This window comes from Protomyctophum parallelum (genome assembly GCF_964188405.1).
Source record: "Protomyctophum parallelum genome assembly, chromosome: 13".
NCBI lineage: Eukaryota > Metazoa > Chordata > Actinopteri > Myctophiformes > Myctophidae > Protomyctophum > Protomyctophum parallelum.
Window position 1 is genome coordinate 20,379,275 of NC_139708.1, and position 18,238 is coordinate 20,397,512.

The window sequence follows — 18,238 nt, forward strand, 5'->3', positions numbered from 1 at the left end:
ACAGAAATACGTAAACAACTAGAAAACTCCCAAAAATCTGTACATACTGTATGACACTGAAATCCAACTGAATGGCTCAAGTTCCGTGGAGTTGTCCGACTCACACAGCCTGAACCAGCCACGGTGAAATATAGCACTTCCGTACTATAGTGAAAGCCAAGCCTCCGTCACGGTCAAAACAGTAGTAGTGTCATATGTGTACGGATTCTGGGGGTTTTCTAGTTGTGTATGTACGGAATTGCAATCCCATACATATTTACGATTTACGTAGTTCTGTGAGATCAGGCTGGCGGGACGGAGGGTGGATGGATGGGGTAAAGTAGGGTGCTGTTGGGCCCAGGTTAGGTTACAGGGATTGACAGGTTAGGTTATTGGCAGGTACAGGGATTGACAGTGATGATGATACAAAGTACAATTGTGCTAATTTAACTCTACGGGCGTACAAATGGACACACACGCATTCAGGGTCCACCTTATAGTTTAACCAACACTGAGGATAATGATATTGTTGACAGTACTTTACCTGCAGCTGGCCCTCCCTTTTCCCGCTCTTTGTCTTGTCTGTGCTGTTGTTCTGCTGCAAGTGCTTGAGTCTGGAGGCAGCCGAGGAGGAGTGCTGGACCCGGTTCCCTCCCTGGAGAGAGACAGGTGGAAGAGAGACAAGGTGGAGGAGAGACAGGTGGAGGAGAGACAGGTGGAGGAGAGACAGGTGGAGGAGAGACAGGGGGAGGAGAGTGGAGGAGAGACAGGGGGAGGAGAGACAGGGGGAGGAGAGACAGGGGGAGGAGAGACAGGGGGAGGAGAGACAGGTGGAGGAGAGACAGGGGGAGGAGAGACAGGGGGAGGAGAGACAGGGGGAGGAGAGACAGGTGGAAGAGAGACAAGGTGGAGTAGAGACAGGTGGAGGAGAGACAGGTGGAGGAGAGACAGGGGGAGGAGAGACAGGTGGAGGAGAGACAGGGGGAGGAGAGACAGGTGGAGGAGAGACAGGGGGAGGAGAGACAGGTGGAGGAGAGACAGGGGGAGGAGTTGACAGGTGGAGGAGAGACAGGGGGAGGAGTTGACAGGTGGAGGAGAGACAGGTGGAGGAGAGAAAGGTGGAGGAGAGACAGGTGGAGGAGAGACAGGGGGAGGAGAGACAGGTGGAGGAGAGACAGGTGGAGGAGAGACAGGGGGGGGGGGGGGGGGAGTACGAGAGGCAGACAGACAGAGAAACGGGAGAGAGAGGTATGAGAAAGAAAAAGGACCACATGTGAGTGACGGATTCTATTAAGCAAGTCTGTTGCCCGATCGAGGCCTGTAGGAGATCAGGGATAACAGCAAGAAACTAAAGTTGATCTTATAGTAACCCAAGTTCTTTAATCAAAATGAGCAGAATGGTTCTTATGCTTATACGGGTAGAGCGGCATCTCCCGGCGCAGTCGCACCAGGAGATGCCGCCACTCCCTCCCTAAGCGAACCATTCAGTGAAATGAAGATTAAAAGAACTGCGGTCACTTTTCAATCACATATCCTTATATACCGACACAGCAGGACTATAGAGGCGCAGCGGCAAACAGGGAAACACGGCAGCGCAGACATGAAAGTGGCGTTGCATGTAGCGTAGCGTAGCTACACACCAGAGGCTATACCGTATGATGCAGTGTGCTTAAAGGAGAATTCCATGCTAGAATGCTTTCTTATCTTTCTTACCTTTCTTTGTAGTTGTTACGTCCCCACCAAAGAGGTCCAGGTGTTTTTTTGTGCAAAAACTCCTTATTGGCTATTTCCCCTACCATAAGCCCTCAATGAATTGCATTGCATTGAATGGGAATTGAATGGGGCTATGGGGTGTGATGCTAATTTGCTTATTTCCATCGAAAGAAGTAGTAAAGTGTGCCGCTTGGGATATTATTTACATTATGAAGAGAGGATATATACAAAGAAATTATAATTTTGAGCGATGGAAATAAGTGAATTAGCACAACACCCCATAGCCCCATTCAATTCCCATTCAATTCAATGCAATTCATGTAGGGCTCATGGTAGGGGAAATAGCCAATAAGGAGCTTTTGCACAAAATAACACCTGGACCTCTTTGGTGGGGACGTAACAACTACAAAGAAAGGTAAGAAAGCCTTTTAGTATGGAATTCTCCTTTAATGGTCGGTAACAAGAAGACTCACCCCGGTGCGTGCCCGTTTTTCCTCCCGGAATTTTCCCCAGTGAGGGGGATAACTTTGTAATATGCTATTGGCTGTTTGTATTCTTTTTGGAAAAATATAAAAAGATACTCCTGTGGAAAGGCTATATTATATTACTTATATTGACCTTATAAACAATTTAGTATTATTTAGTATATGTAAGGTTTTGCCCCCTCAAATGGTACCTCGTCAGATAATCCCCACATATCCTACAACAACTTCTGTGAACAGACTTCACTGTAGTAGCTTTTCATAAATTATATTTGTACTTAGGCTGTCTGCTGTCATGAAAGTTTATAGTTCGAGAAATTCAAAATCCAGCCGTCTGCTGTCCAGACTCTCCCACCCCTCACTGGGGAAAATTCTGGGAGGAAAACAGAAACGGGGTGAGTCTTCTTGTATTCTAATGGTCTTCCCTGTTCCCTGTTATCTGCCTCAGTTGGTGGTCTCTCTATTCTAACACACACAAGCACAAACACATCCTCACACAGTTCATCCTCTGCATAATATAAACCTTAGCTGAGAAGAGAACTGGTTGGAACAACATGCTGCAGTATATAGCCTGTATGCCTGCTCTCACACATAGCCAGTGTTTACGTTGCTGCATTGACACAATGCAAAGATCTGCCTGAATTCCACCCCTGATGCAAAGAAAGATATTAACCCATTAAGACCCGAGGCAGATCATTCTACAAATGCCTTCTAAATCAGTGGTTCTCACACTTTCCCGATTTTTCAATGTTCAAAAATAGCAGATGATGCGTGGCCACTGGCCAGACTATATCACTATATATATACATACATATATATATATATATATATGTATCACTATATATGAAGGCAATTATTTTTGCAGCGCTAGATTTGTGTCTGGCCATGTTAGGCTAGATATAAGAGCTTGCTTGTATATCTACTATTTCTTTAATAGCCAACGCAAAAATCTAAAATGACAGATACTTTCCCGGGTTTAATGAGTCAATCAAAACTGTAACCTGACTTCATGTTATATTGTGTCATTTTGACAAAGACACCCCGGAAATAGAAAGTGGGATTGTTTGGAATTGCAATGGACTAATAAGAAACTGTACAGTTGGGGTGATGAAATATAGTGAGAAGACTCTGAAATCCTCTGTCACATGCCAGTGGGAATGGCCTAGAAGAGCAGGAAAATGCCCCGTGACAATGTGAGAGCCATGACCTGACTGTGAGGCTACACATGTTGTGAGCGTTGTTTCCTTCTCTCTCTCGTACCCATTTTCTTTTTACTGTGACCTCTCAAGTGCACTTCAGTGAAATAGTTTATTTTAAATCACATAAGAATTCAACTAATTAGCACTAATCACTCCTCCATGCACAATGTATCAATGGTGTTGTACACACACTCATACACGCACGCACGCACGCACACACGCACAACTACTTAAGTGTTTGTAATTATAAAGGCATGCTGGATATAAAGCTTTGAATGTGAAAATGTTAATAAACCAAAGTGAAGTTACCTCCGTTTCACCTTTGGCTTATATTTACCCAAAATTAAGCTGATAATTACTTTGAACAGTTTTCAAAGAAAAAGCGATTTTTGAAGATCATTGCGGAAGAACACAGAACAGAATAATTATGAAAGGCAAAGAAAGTGCAGGAAAAAATAACAGAGGGAAAACATGAAGAAAGACCTTTAATGTTTTTTCTTCAAAGTGTAACAAAGAATGAAATTGTCCCGGTTTACAGAGCAGGGGAGCATAGAGATGCAAAGGACAGGTCGATGGAAAGACAATTAACAAGCCTCAGCCCAGCGGGATAGACAATCAGAAAGAGATACATACTGATTGCTGTCATGAGGGAGTGTGTCGGCTGTCCTTCTGCACACTGTGGAGAGTCTCGCCTCAGTTGACAACCCTGATCAGGGAGTGTCCTTACAGGGCAGGCAGCCACGGTGAGGCTAGAGTTCAGGACCACGGCCAGCACCACTCCCTGGGCCTGGATCATGACCCTATTATGTCCCTATTATGTCCCTAATTTCGTCTAAGCCATGGCTACACCGTGAGCTAGAGTTCTGGGTTTAAAACGCCAAACTATTTGATTGCCAAGCCAGCGCAGCTGCCCTCAGCCTGACAGGCAGTGCACCGGTGGCAACGAATCAAACTGATTCAACATGAAATTAGGGACGTATGGTATACCTGCCGTCGTGAACCAGGTACAGGGGGACTGGCGCTGAACTCTAGCCTCACTGTGGCTGCCCTATGAGGGACGGTCACCTGATCAGGGGTACTGAGGCGAGACTCCACAACACCCTCAATTTGAAATGCAATTAGAGGCCAAATCATCCTGGAACAGATCAGAAGAGGTCGACAGAAAATAAGCTTGGGAAGTTGAAATGCTGCCGTTCAATCATCCAGTGAAGACGTTAGAGTGCTAACTGTACAAACAGAAAGCCCAGTGAGGGCAGGGAGGGTTAAGTAATGAACCTGGATCAGTGCAGGGTTGAACGAGGAGGGCTTTGGAGGGACTGCGGGCTTCTTCTTGCTCTCGGGTGTGCTCGTGGAGGTTTTCTCAGCGTCGAGGTGCTCTGTGGCGGATCGGCACTGCCCACTGATCTCTATCAGCGTGTTCTCCAGCTCGCGGATGATTTCCTCCAGGCTGTCCAGACGCTTGTAGGTGCTGCTACGGATGTCCTCGCCCCTTCTCCAGGGGCTCTGGCCCGGCGCGTCTCCGCTGTCCGCGGGACTAGTCGACCCGTCTGGTTTGAGGTCAGCGTCTACTGTGCTCCGTCGCTCCTCTGGAGCGGCGTGGGTTCCAGTGTTACGCTCGAGGTTTAAGGTCCTGTCCCCGGTCACGATCCCTCTCCTCAGAGCCTCCACCAGAGAGCCCTGCAGGCCGGGGTGGCCCATAGGGCCAGGGCTGCCATGTGAGGCACTCAGTGCCCTGGGTCTGGGCACTGGCTTGGGCTCCAGTAGCGAACACAGCAGCCTATAGGCTTCTCTGACGGTCACTTTGTCTCTAAAGAGCACCAGGAGAGGCGTGTCGTCTCTCAGGGGGATCTCAGAGGGTTCCTCACCCTGCGGTGGGACGATCAGCGTCAGCAGAGCATCTCCCATGAGCTCCCTGACCTCCTGGGCCTCCAGGGGAGCCAACACCCGCAACTCTGGCTCTATCAGCAACAGCGCCAGCTCCTCTTGGCATTCCATGTCGTCCTCGAAAGACTCCTGGATCCTTAACTCATGGAGAGGAGTTTTCCGAGATGGTGTAACCGGATCCCTCACAGCCTCACAGACTTGAGAGGTGGCGGGGTGACGATGGCTGCTCCGCTCGCGAGTTGGGAGTTCTGCCAGCAGGTCCTGTTGTGTTAAATCTCTCACGTGGTTCTCTGAGGAGGAACGAGGGGGTGACACGGACTCGGTCAACACGATCTGGGGGATCAGAGAGAACGAGGCGCGGGGCCGGACCGCACTCCTGACCTGTAAAACAAGGAGGCTCTGTGAGCTGTGAAATCACCTTTAATCAGCTACGCCAATTCACAACTACCTTTGTGAGATTAAAAAAGATATTGCATGAAGAAATGCGTATTGAGTATGAAGGACACCAATGGACACAAGACAATATACTGTACGTTCTTGGGTTTAAATCCTTTATAGCAGACCTTGTATTGAACTGTACTTTCCTGTGCTCTTTTTTTGCAAAATGTTAATAAAGTATTCAATCAATCAATCAATCAAAAGTCATTGGGCCCAATTATTCACTAAGCTGTTGTTAGTGCACATATTTTGGGTGTAAAGGAATTTCCCAAACTTCCAACATTAGTAGTCTAGAAATAGAATAAAGCATTCTAATTACATACAGCAAGCTTTGGTCCCATGTAACGTCTGTATCCAAGCAGAGTTGAGAAAGAGCGCCCCTCCGCAAAATTCACCAACAAAAAAAGACTACTGAATCAGACGACTAACTAATCAGAAAATTACTTCACACCCAAAATAATGGGTGTAAACAGCTTAGAGAATCGGGCCAAATGTGTTTCTAGTATCATAATGTATTATTGACTTACGGTATAGCAGCAGTAACAGTGCATTACCATTGTGTCTGATGGAGTAACAGTGCATTACCATTGTGTCTGATGGAGTAACAGTGCATTAGCATTGTGTCTGATGGAGTAACAGTGCATTAGCATTGTGTCTGATGGAGTAACAGTGCATTACCATTGTGTCTGATGGAGTAACAGTGCATTACCATTGTGTCTGATGGAGTAACAGTGCATTACCATTGTGTCTGAAGCCAGAGCACTGCTTGCTGTGAGGTTTGATCTGTACCGCTGCTCCTGCAGTCCAGAACTGCCCAGTAATGCACATCTTGACAGCTGAATGACACATGTGTGATGATGAGTTTGACCACTAATCTAAATGGCACAATGTTAAAACTCGACACACCCATCACCCATGGCATGCAACAAAATAACACACGCAAATGCACACTGCACCACCACCACCACCACCACCACGAACTGCAACAGCCACTCACAAAGGATAGAACTATATCTGTTCTAGAGAGTACATGAATTTGTGGACACGTCTCATCGCACATCACAATGTCCCCAGTTCTGTTCTGGAGAGCTGTGCTACATTTCATCCGTGATCTGAGCTCTTTGTTTCCTGTTCGTAGATAGAGGATAGAGAGTTCATGAGTGCCCTACTTTACTTCAAACATGTTCAGAGCCACATACTTTGCTGGGGGACCAGACGAGGCTTGTATTGCTAATAGAGATGTACGATATTGAAATTATGAGCGATATCCGATCTCCGATAATTTGCTGGTTCGGCCGATACCGATATATCTCTAAGTTAGTAAGGATACCAAACAAAAAGTATATTCGTCTGGAACAAACGGGTCACACCCATTCCGGGTGGGTGGGTGGGTGAGTGAGTGAGTGAGTGAGTGAGTGAGTGAGTGAGTGAGTGAGTGAGTGAGTGAGCACGCACGCACACACTGCACAAATGCGCACTTGCTGCACACACGCACGCATGCACATATACTGCACATACACGCAAATTAATACTCACTCACACACACACAGTATGTGTGTGGCTGTCGCAACAGTGATAACAGCCTAATTAAAAAGTGACAGTGTTTCTCGATCCCGTCGACTGCACGTGCTCTATGTCTGTGGCAGTCCTATAGGTCCTATAGGACACACGCATCCTCCTCTAAGCATGCTGCACCAATTACGAGTCCTCCAGTGACTCCATGGCTGCGGAGAGGAGACACCCTGTTGTTGTACCTTGGCTGAGCTGGAGGGAGGTTGGAGTGACCCAACCTCAGAGTGAGGAGGAGGAGGAGGAGGAGGAGGAGGAGGAGGAGGAGGAGGAGGAGGAGGAGGGCATGTGCAGTGGTGGGAAAAAAAGTACTCTATTTTTTTTTTACTTTAGTGCAATACTGTAGAAATACTCTGTCTGGAATTCAAAAGTGTTGGTATCAAAATGAAGAAAGTACTCTTTTAAAAGTAGCAGATACAAGCTCACAAAGCGTCACATTGTGAGCTTGAAGATCGGCTATTTTCAAATGGCCGAAATTAATAGAGGGCTGAAGTAGTAAATTCATGTTTTGTAATAATAATCAAAATCTACAAAGTATCTAAAGTTTTCAAACAGTAGTGGACTAAAAGTGATTGTAAAGTAAAAGTAAAAAAAATAAAAATGTGCAATATTTGCCTTGCGGAGAAGAAGTAAAATAAATACTCCTATAAAGTTACTTAAGTGTAACAGTACTTGGGCGTGTGTGAGGAGGAGGTTGGAGGCAGAGGTGTGGTCAGTGGGGGTAGGGGGTGGTTAGAGAGAGGGCAGCAATCAACACACACTCAAAAGGTCAAGGGCCAAAAGCTTCAAAAGCAAAAAAAGCTAAAAGTTGCACAGACTTGCTCTCATGTGGGTTTTATTGGAACCGCATGATCTTTCACCTCCGTTGTGTGTGATCCTCCTCCTGACAGAGGCAAAATGCCAACGCATGTTTGTAGGCAATCATGCAGCGCTCCAATGAAACCTGCGTGAGAGTTGTTATGCTTCGTCGTACGATGGTGAGGCTCTATGCACAATTGCACACAGAATAACTCTTCCCTACTACCTTCACAGGTGTTACCGATGATACAAATTAAGACTCTGTTCCATTTAGTGTACAGTGATTAATTATCAAACATTTTTAATTTCAGGGACCCCCGCAACTCTGAGAGTGTACAAATGGAACCGAAGGGACCTGTAAGGGTCCATTTGGTTACGGGGCCACGGGGCATACGGGCCATTTTGGAACCCACTCAAGTTCACTTTGAGACCCACTGGTGTAGCAGAGTGTTTCCAGTTATATTAGCCAACACACACAATAGCAGCTGGACCAGAATGGAACATTATCAGTATCACCAGTAACACCTGTGAAGGAAGTATGAAGTAGGACGAGTTATTCTGTGTGCATAGAGCCTATTGCAGATACTGAAAGCTCAGAAGATGTGTTTGTGAGATAATAGATTGGCTATTTTACGCTACATGACACCATCGTGTGACAAAGTATAATGTAAAAATGTGCATCTTTTGGATCCAGCGTGTTACCTGGGAGCCTGGGGCCGCAGTGGGCCACAGGTCTAGGCGGCAGGGGGGGACGCTGGTGGGCCTGCTGCTGCTCGGGGGGCCACGAGGCAGGGAGGAGGAGGGGAGGGGCAGAGAGAGCCTGAGGGGGACTCTCTCAAACAGCTGGGAAGGGACAAAGGGGAGGATGGAGAAATGCCATGATGGGTCGGACACAGCTGTTCTCGAAATAGAACATTTGCCACGGCCATGACCGGAGAATGATATCATACATCATCTCATGAACAACTGAATTTATGCGATTGGTTGGTTAAATTCACGTCATATTTGGCGGACATAATTTTGACCAAATTTAAATTTTCTCCTTTCATTGCCAATGGCAAATAATGAGACGTGTGGGGACAAAAGCTGTTTCTAAAACGGTTAGTCCCAATACTTGATTCTGATTGGCTGGTTACCGTCACGTGACCGTTTAACCTGATAACCCACACCTTCAATCACTTTATATCATTCCCAGCTGATTCCGCATCTCTGTAGCTGTACTGGGGAAGGGGAGCGCTTGATTGCCTTACAAACTCATGCCGTGCGGGCGTCTAAGCACCGCCCAGGCTCATATGACTGTGAATGTGTGGCTCCAGGCAGCCCCGTAAAGACATCAAGCGCTATTCTCCCGTCACGTAGCCTACTTGCCGAGCAAAACAAGGAAGTGATGTGGCTCGCTCTGGTGGCACAAAGCGTAGCTACTTTTGTGAATGTAATAGTTTTATCCGGTTAATATTGCTATATGTTTGTAACCGTTTTAGAAAAGCAATAAGCCACTCGAGGCCCAAGCTTACCGGTTATTTTACAATGGCTGGGAGGGTAGCCATTGTAACCTGAGAACTCTCGTGGCTTATTGCTTAAATATAGCCCCTCAAAAAACAAAATCAAAGATTTGCCACGGACGGACAAGACCAAGGTTTTGCCAGGGACACATTTGTCTGTGTACAGACGTGTTGATAGTCGGACATCATTTTAGGATTGCACGTCATCAGAATCTGCCTTCGCCGATCTGGACAGCCGTGTTTGCCGTCAAATTGCCAGCCGGGTCGTGCCAAAGTAGCCATCAGGCCCCATCTGTGTGTGTGTGTAATCTGTGCACCCTGGGTGACGATGTGTGTGACTGAGCTGTGTGACTGAGCTGTGTGTGTGTGTGTGTGTGTGTGTGTGTGTGTGTGTGTGTGTGTGTGTGTGTGTGTGTGTGTGTGTGTGTGTGTGTGCGCGCGCGCGACACTGTGCGTGCAATCTCTGGGTTTCTCTCAGTACCGGAGGAACAGCAACATATGGCACCTGCCGCTTCAACATGTGGTAACGAGGCCTAGCGTGTGTGTGTGTGTGTGTGTGTGTGTGTGTGTGTGTGTGTGTGTGTGTGTGTGTGTGTGTGTGTAGCCTGGCATTAGCCAGAATGATAGCGTATATTCACTCACACGTTCCTCCACGGATTAATGGTTGTCTTATGATGAAAAGGATTTTGGGGACGTACTGTAGAATTTAATAAGGAAAATATTTGCGTTGGGTAGATTAGGCATTTACAGGTTAGGTTTTTTATAGGGGATATTATATACAGTATAGGGATAGAGTAGAGTTATGGCTGACTTATACTTTTGCACACAAGCTGTCACAGCATGGTAATACATGCTGTGACAATGTGTGTGCAATTATTACAGTACAATATGTGCACTCTGTTCAGTGGCAGGTTACAGAGATCCTGTGAATAATGAGAGCTGCAGCTACAGGGTTTCCCATTCCCTATAGAACCCCACTGGACAAACCTAATCCAAACGAGACAGTATATACATGTACAGTACATGCTGCTCGCTCGTGGGTGCTCTCCCAGTGTGACAGACAGACCCAATGCAGTACCTCCAGTTCGGCGGCCATGTTGTCCTGCTCTCTGTCTCTGTCCTCCCGCATGCAGTCTCCAGAGGTCAGGGTGGGGGGTGTGGAGGCAGGGCGGGTAGGGTTGTCAGACACCGTCCTCCTCAGCTTTATGTGTGGCTTCTGGCCTTCCGTCTCGTCAGACTCAGACTTCTACCGTAACAGTCGCACAGGATTGGGTTACAGTTACACACAGTGCAGGTGGAAAGAAACTAGCTCACAATGCAATGCGTCGCAATGCATTATATAATGCAGGAGAAAATTCACGGCACTCCATCTTTAAATCATGTCATATGGCAGCCAAGTCAATGGACTTTTTGAGTGTTTGCTTATAGAGACAGTTTTGCACATAGAGACAAATGCATTCATTCTCATAGTGACCAAGTGAGGATTGATATAGATAGCAATGAGGTTGTGCAATTAAATGATCCTTATAGGAATTTAATTGTGTTAGGTGCAGATAAAAGTGAAACGCATTAAAACTTTAATATGAATTGTACACACTGTACACTGCCCATAATGTTAATTTAACTCAGAGACCGTACACACACTATGCCCGAGCTAAATTGAACTCTGAACGTGTCTGTTTTCTGTGACTATCCGGTCCGTCACCTTTATGCTCTTGCCGGGGATGAGGGTCTCTCCGCTGCGGGTGGTCAGGCCCGCCGGGGATGATGGGAAGCTGCGTCGTGGCGGCGGGGGAGGGGGCGACTTGGACGGCTTCTCCGTGCGATACCGAGGCACCGTCAGCTCATCTTGGAGGGAATGGACACACGACGAGTCACTATTTGAGACACGCATAGTGGCTGAATCCGCCATTCCTTCATGGGGTGAAAACAACACAGCTCACCCTGGAGCCTGGACCACATTCACACGGCGGCTATCTTCCCTTGGCAGGGTGGCAACCCTGCAAACTGATTATCTGCCAATTATCTGCCACCGAGTGGCGCGCTACGAGCTTGTAGGTCTGCTATTTTTGAAAAATCGAAGAACGACTGACATAGAAACATGTCAGGATGTAGAAGACATTTTTAGAATCTGATCTCAGGTCAAAATGGGTTAATGTGAACACAGTAAATCCCAGACCATGACTGGTAATGAGAACACGGTAACCCCGCCGGGAACTCACCAGAACCACGCCTGCATCCGCCCCCCTCCTTCCCACCAGTGAGCTTGTGCTGGGGCTTGTTGGAGCGGTGCTCGGGGGTCTGGGTGGGTGTCTGCTGGGTCTGGGAGGAGGGTTTGATCTGCCTGGCAGCAAAGTCCAGGTCTGGGATGGCCTTCATTAGTTCCGCCTGGGTCTCCTCCAGCAGCCGGTTGATGTCCTGGGCGCTGTACTGGGTCAGGCTGGCCCTCTTCTCCTCCCAGTCCCGCTCCGCTGCCTACAGAGTGGAGAGATGGAGGATGGAGCTGCTATGAGTAGCATCACTCCCAATCTTCCGCCGTAGTCTGAAAACCCACCTTTTCAGACTCCACCATGGCCCATAGCACTTACCCTACCACCTTAGATAGCATTTCTGTAGACTTAGATAGCATTTGATACAGACTTATAGCATGATATGTAGACAGCACTATAATTGCATTGTATGTAGTCATAGCACGTCATAGTACATACTGTATGTATAGCATAGTAGTATATATGTATAGTTTATATGTATAGTTTCATTATATAGATATTCCACTGTTACTTTCTTAGCTTAAGCATGTTTCATGATAAATGCTTTAATGTGATGTATTCCCATGCTTTTTTGTTCTTGCTTAATGTAAATCGCTCTGGATTAAGAGCGTCTGCTAAATGCCTAAATTGTAAATTGTAAATTGAGTAGTAATATGTGGACGACGTGTGAATTATCCTACGCTATTTGTCGTTAGACGGATAGTCAGTGATAGTGTCGATAATGTTATAATAGCCTATATGCAGTGGTGGAAAAGGTACTCACATGTTTTTCTTAAGTAAAAGTATCAATATTGCAATGTAGAAAACTGAAGAATATTTTGTTATTGTCTGATAAGATGTTGTTCACAAGTCCATGCTGTGTTGGTAACATAGAAGAGAATAACAGGCAAACCAAAATCAAAATCAATTATTTTACATTCTCTAATTGTGTGGACTTGTAAAATAGCCTAATCTAGGTGTTAAACAATCATTTAACTCTTGAGAACGTAAAATTAAACCAAATTGTCCTGTTTCATTTTGTATAATGCCTATATATGTATATTGGCTGGAAAATATTTACTTGAGTAAAAGTACAAAAGCATTGGTATCCAAATGTACTGAATGAACCAAAAGTGTAAGGTTATTATAGTATTATGCAGAATGTCCCGTTTCACAAGTTTTCAAATTCAAATCAAAACTTTCCAATCCACCGGCTGTTTCAAAACCCGGAAGAGACGCCTGTTCTAGGTGCTTTCTTGACGCCCCTTCACGCTATATGCTGTCTGGATGTACCCTGAGTGACATGATTGCTCTGTGATTGGCTAGTCCGTTGCTATAGGCCAAATTGTTTGTGTGACTCCGCCCCCACAATGATGGCCCAATCCAGTGACTCTACTGTAACTACAAACTTCATCGTTGAGAGACGAGATTTGGGCTGGCAGCTCCAGCCTAAACATGATAGTAGTTATGCATGGTATAGCAATGTGCTATATTTGTCAGCCTGATAAAAGCATACCACGTCCAGTTATTTGTGTAGATAACTAAAAAGCATCGCATGGATCACCCTGAGACGTAAGAAAGTAACAGTGGAATATCTATATAATGAAACTATACATATAAACTATACATATATACTACTATGCTATACATACAGTATGTACTATGACGTGCTTACAGTGATGTATCCTGAGGTCAACGGGGTTTCGGGTCTCTCAACATCATACCCCTCACTCAGGCGACCCAGCCGGGAGTGATCAAGTCCCGACTTACGTCCCAGTAGCTACCCTCAATCAGTCCCACTAGGGAAAAACCAGGGGCACACAATACGTTGGAACTACTCCAGAACTACTCTGCCAGGGCTGGGAGCTACACTTCTGGCGCATGGAAGGACTAGGCTCTGTGGGTTGTCTCCTGTCCGGGCCCCTCCTACGTCTCACCAGGTCCACTCCTGCTCTCACCAGGCTCAGGACCTGTGCGTTGCACCAGAGTCCCAGCACCAGACAGTTCATTCAGGAGTGGTGGGCAATGGTTCCGCAGGGACATGGTGCATGGTGAAAATATAGAAAGCTCTAACAGTCTAACTGATATCTGCTGAGTTCAGGCTGCAAGGCTAATAGCACTCATGAGTCATCTCAGGACACGGCGTGTGCCGGTAGCTTTCTCAATTCTTGTCTTGAAGGGTAATAGAAAAAGCATTAGCTAAAAAACACGAACCATTCTGCAAATTTATCAAATTTAGCAACCATTTCTTGTCGCCCCCACAGCCTCTCCCCAAAAATGGGGCCAGTTAATAACCTACTTTAACACAATAAATCTAGCTTTATTAAACGTCGGGTCTTTCGCAGGAAAAACACTTTCCTTTTCTGTTATTGAGGCAGCAGTCGTATACAATGCACTCATTAATACAAATGTGTCCTCTTTTCAGCTATAAACAAAACTAACAAAACAAATCCAAGGAAAATTATGTACGCCGTCGCCTCATAGTCCCACAGCACTGGAAGGTTTTTTCAGGTGAGTTCTTGGAGGAAAATCACATCACAATACTTTAAAGCCTTTAGATGTGTCAACAGTTTCCCCCTTTTCATGGGATGACTCATTTTGGGCGGGAACCCCTTTTGTTGTTTTAACTAAGCATTATGTTATACTTTAGCTATTGAAAAATAGCAGAAGCTCATAATGCGCCACCGAGTGGCGTGCTACGAGCTTGTAGGTCTGCTATTTTTGAAAAATCGTAAAAATGTGGCACAAATCTTTGAATATATATTCTTTCAGAGCGAACGTTTTTTTTATTTTGACGTCAGGTCTAAATGGGTTAACCACAATGAACCTGGCATGTCAGTTCGTTAGCCTCATAGGATAAATGCCCAAGTCATTTTTTGGCGAAATTGAGATTTCTGCCTACAGGTGCTCTCCTGGGGCTGCTGCATCGTCCTGGATTAGCGCCTATGTCCTCAGCCAATCACAAAGCTCACTATCTTCAAAAATGATGATCTGCCTAAGTCACTTGTGTGATTTGAGCATTTTTACGTTGCCGCCTAACTCACTTTGTGTGACTTGGGCATTTTTACATTGCATACACAGCAAACAACAGTTACTCTAATAGACCCCCAGGTGTTTAGTATGGAGTTAACATTACTCTAATAGACCCCCAGGTGTTTAGTATGGAGTTAACATCACTCTAATAGACCCCCAGGTGTTTAGTAGACATGTATTAAAAAATGCCTAAGTCACAGATTATTTTCTTGAAAATGGCCTAAGTCACTTTTTTTTGTTATGGAATGACTCTCATGTTTATCTTTTTGTAAAAAACATTTTGTTAACCCCTCAGGAAGCCATTGTAAAAATCTGCAAAGGGAAAAATCTGCAAAAATGGCAGAACTTCCAGCTCAAAACACACCGCAACTCTACACATTGAGGTTGTAGATAGCCCAAGTAGGCTATAGACTCCTGGGGGACCCCCGGCAATGAAGTATAGGTTTTATTCCATGTAACCACAGTGTACGGTCTCCATGCATTCTTCATTTGTGTTACAATATCCTGCATAAAATATAAAATACAGCGTGATAGAAATATTCAAGTGCATATACAGTATATGTCCCAGGCTAAATTACCTTCATATTATATTATATTATTTTTAAATGAGTTTATAGCACAGGCAGACTATCACATACTAGAGCATGTCTGAAACAAATGTCAGAGCTGAAATCGACATGTAAATATGAAATAAATGCTTAAACATGTAGCTAGGTGTAATGTTAGAGACCACAGAAGTGAACCTTTCAAGACTGTTTTCTCAACTTGCTGTTTTCTGCAAGACATTACTCTATAAGCCATATCTCCAAAACTGGTGGGTCAAACTGAACAACCAATATGTCAATTTGAAGCTATGATTCCCTGCTTTCACATGACATGAAAAAACGAAAATGTAAAGAAAATCCAATGGCAGTCCCTCAGTCAAATGTAGTCACATATGGTCAGAGGTCGCTATAGCGTCAAGTCAAGATGTAAGTCTGAGTTTCACACTAGAGCGGAAAGCTCGTTTCCAAAATGTGTCGGAAACCTCCTCAATCTGAGAATCAATTGTCCAGCACATTTCAGCCCTGGTGGTTTGAACCTCCATGCATAGCGAGTTGATGGCCTCCAGGATGGCGGCATCGGCATCGACCATCTGTTAGCTACAGCTTCAGTCCAGGGTCCAGGGAAGCAGGGCCTGTCTCCTTTAGCTTTTTATTTTTGCCTTTTTAGCTTTCGAGGTTCTGCATCTACCATGCATTCTGGTGCTGAACATTTGGCAAAAAATAGCAGATCTACAAGCTTACAACACATTGTGTTGCGAGCTTGTAGATGATCGGTGAAGAGATATGGTATGGAGGAAGCAAATAGAGGATCTACTGTAGTACAGAGCCCTGGGGGGACTCCAGAGAACTAATTATGGTTTAAGTGGTGAAACAATACAAAACAATACAGTACAGTGCAGTGCAGTGTACCAATTCATCTTTCAGGTCAGGAAAAAAACTTTGATCAATCATTAAAGTACAAACTTGATATTATGATTTGAATTTAAACTTGATTAGAGCAAGTAAAGTGAATCTGGAATGAAAAGGGGATGGCGCTGCCTATTCCTTTTACTGTATCTCATGGAAAAGTTGCCTCTTTTGAATGTGTGCATCTTCAGTAGAATTCCTCCTCTTGAGTCACATTCCTAAATATCTATGCCATATTTTCACTTTGATGAAATGTGGTCTATAATCTGTATTGACTTTGACTATGTAGCAATTTTGTTGGTGATTTTAACATCCATTGTTGAAAACCTTGAGGACAAAGGATGTAAAATTTACATCCAAAATTTACATCCAATGTTGGATGTACATTTTATTATATTATATTTTTGTTTTCTTGATAACTATGGATTGACTCAGCATGTGACAGTCACCACACACACACACACGCGCGCGCATACACAACACAGTCTGCTCTGGCACACACAAGAGGCACACTCTGGACTGAAAACACCAGTGAAAGGCTGGTGTTGTGGAAGGCTTTGTCTTCCACAATCTTGGGTCCCTGCCAATAACCTTATAAGATGAAGAAATGCCAACCTGCTGAGAAAAGCATGTCAAAAGCTGATGTCAAAAAAGTGTCAAAAGCTATAAAATAGGTATATAAAAATATAATAGATATAAAAAAGGCTTTTCCTCAGTCTAGTTGCTAATCCTCGGTCTAGTTGCTACTGTAAGTTGTTTAGTTGTTTTTGTTTGTCATGTTTTTCTCAGAACCTAATTTGGGCGCTGATCAGAGGGTACTAACAAAGAGTTCTTGGATCCCAGAACGTAGAACATGTACATTAAATTGTTTTCCAAAAAATGTGCTAAAAATACAGTAGCTGATCTACAAGCTAACAAAACAAAAAAACAGAACAGAACTTCATGCCCTAGTCAAAAGATCCTAGAGAATGTTCAAAAATTCTAATAGGATCCTATAGGATTTCGAAAATCCTACAGGATTCTATTGGAACTTCCAATAGAATCCAATTTCAAACTCGGAAAATCCTATTGGATTTTCTTATAGGAAAATGATCTTAGAAAAAATCCAATAGGATTCGTTCCAAAATCTGATAGGATTTTTAAATTAATTTTAAATTATTTTGTCTAGGTCACGTTCTGGAAAGTTTCAAATGATGGAATGTTCTGGGTTAAACTTCTATGTCGGGGAAAAAAAGAGACATTCTTCCCGTTTGGTCTCTGAGGCGCTTTATATTCTGCAGACCCCATTCTGGGCGGGAACCCCTTTTGGTGTTTTACCCCCTCAGGCCGGGAACCCATTTTTGTGTTCTGTACAGTATGTACAGTATTAAAAAAATGAAAAACTTTGATGCTGCTATATAAATATTTGAAGTTTTTCAGAAAACTTAGGTCAGGCTTTAGAAGTCCTTTTTAGAATGGCCTCAGGCCTAAATGGGTTAGGACTCACAGTGTACAGCATTCCGCCACTAGTGTACAGACAAAGCAGGTGCTGTGGGAAAAAAAATAGATGGACGACAGACAGACAGAGACGGCGTTTCCTACCAGTCGCACTTCCACCGACGAGGCCTTTTCCGAGGCAGCGCGGCGCTCCAGCTCCACCAGAGCGTTCCCTTTGTGGGGAACAGGAGGGTGATGTGACGACGTGCCGTGGAGGGGAGAGGGGTTCCCGTGCAGGCCGCCCAGGGTGGCGTGATGGGGGCTCCAGTTGGACAGGTTGCCGCTCACGCCCCCCAGGTCATGGATGCTGAGCGGGGGGCTGGTGGGCATGTCGAAGTCCGAACCTTTCCGAAGGTCCTCGCCGTGCTTATTGGCCATTAAGGGGCCGGAGAAATCCTCCGGCGTTTTCCAGACGCCCTCGTTGGCTTGTCTGACAATGACACATTGAGATCTGAGTCATCATTA

The 18,238-nt window shown here is 45.1% G+C and overlaps 1 protein-coding gene across 1 annotated transcript in view; it reads right to left on the minus strand.

Annotated features, from left to right (window-relative positions):
• Positions 1–425: 425 nt before the first annotated feature.
• srcin1a (SRC kinase signaling inhibitor 1a) overlaps positions 426–18,238 on the minus strand; it is a gene marked incomplete at its 3' end in the record, with an annotated part of 68,281 nt that continues 50,468 nt past the window's right edge. The window contains exons 14-25 of the mRNA XM_083778997.1: positions 17,879–18,203; positions 11,787–12,039; positions 11,270–11,412; positions 10,643–10,807; positions 8,765–8,905; positions 6,647–6,714; positions 6,436–6,505; positions 4,649–5,638; positions 4,361–4,474; positions 4,101–4,160; positions 524–634; positions 426–431 (exon numbers count right to left, since the gene is read on the minus strand). Of these exons, the coding sequence (XP_083635123.1) occupies positions 426–431; positions 524–634; positions 4,101–4,160; positions 4,361–4,474; positions 4,649–5,638; positions 6,436–6,505; positions 6,647–6,714; positions 8,765–8,905; positions 10,643–10,807; positions 11,270–11,412; positions 11,787–12,039; positions 17,879–18,203 (2,446 nt within the window). The remainder of the gene's footprint in view (positions 432–523; positions 635–4,100; positions 4,161–4,360; positions 4,475–4,648; positions 5,639–6,435; positions 6,506–6,646; positions 6,715–8,764; positions 8,906–10,642; positions 10,808–11,269; positions 11,413–11,786; positions 12,040–17,878; positions 18,204–18,238) is intronic.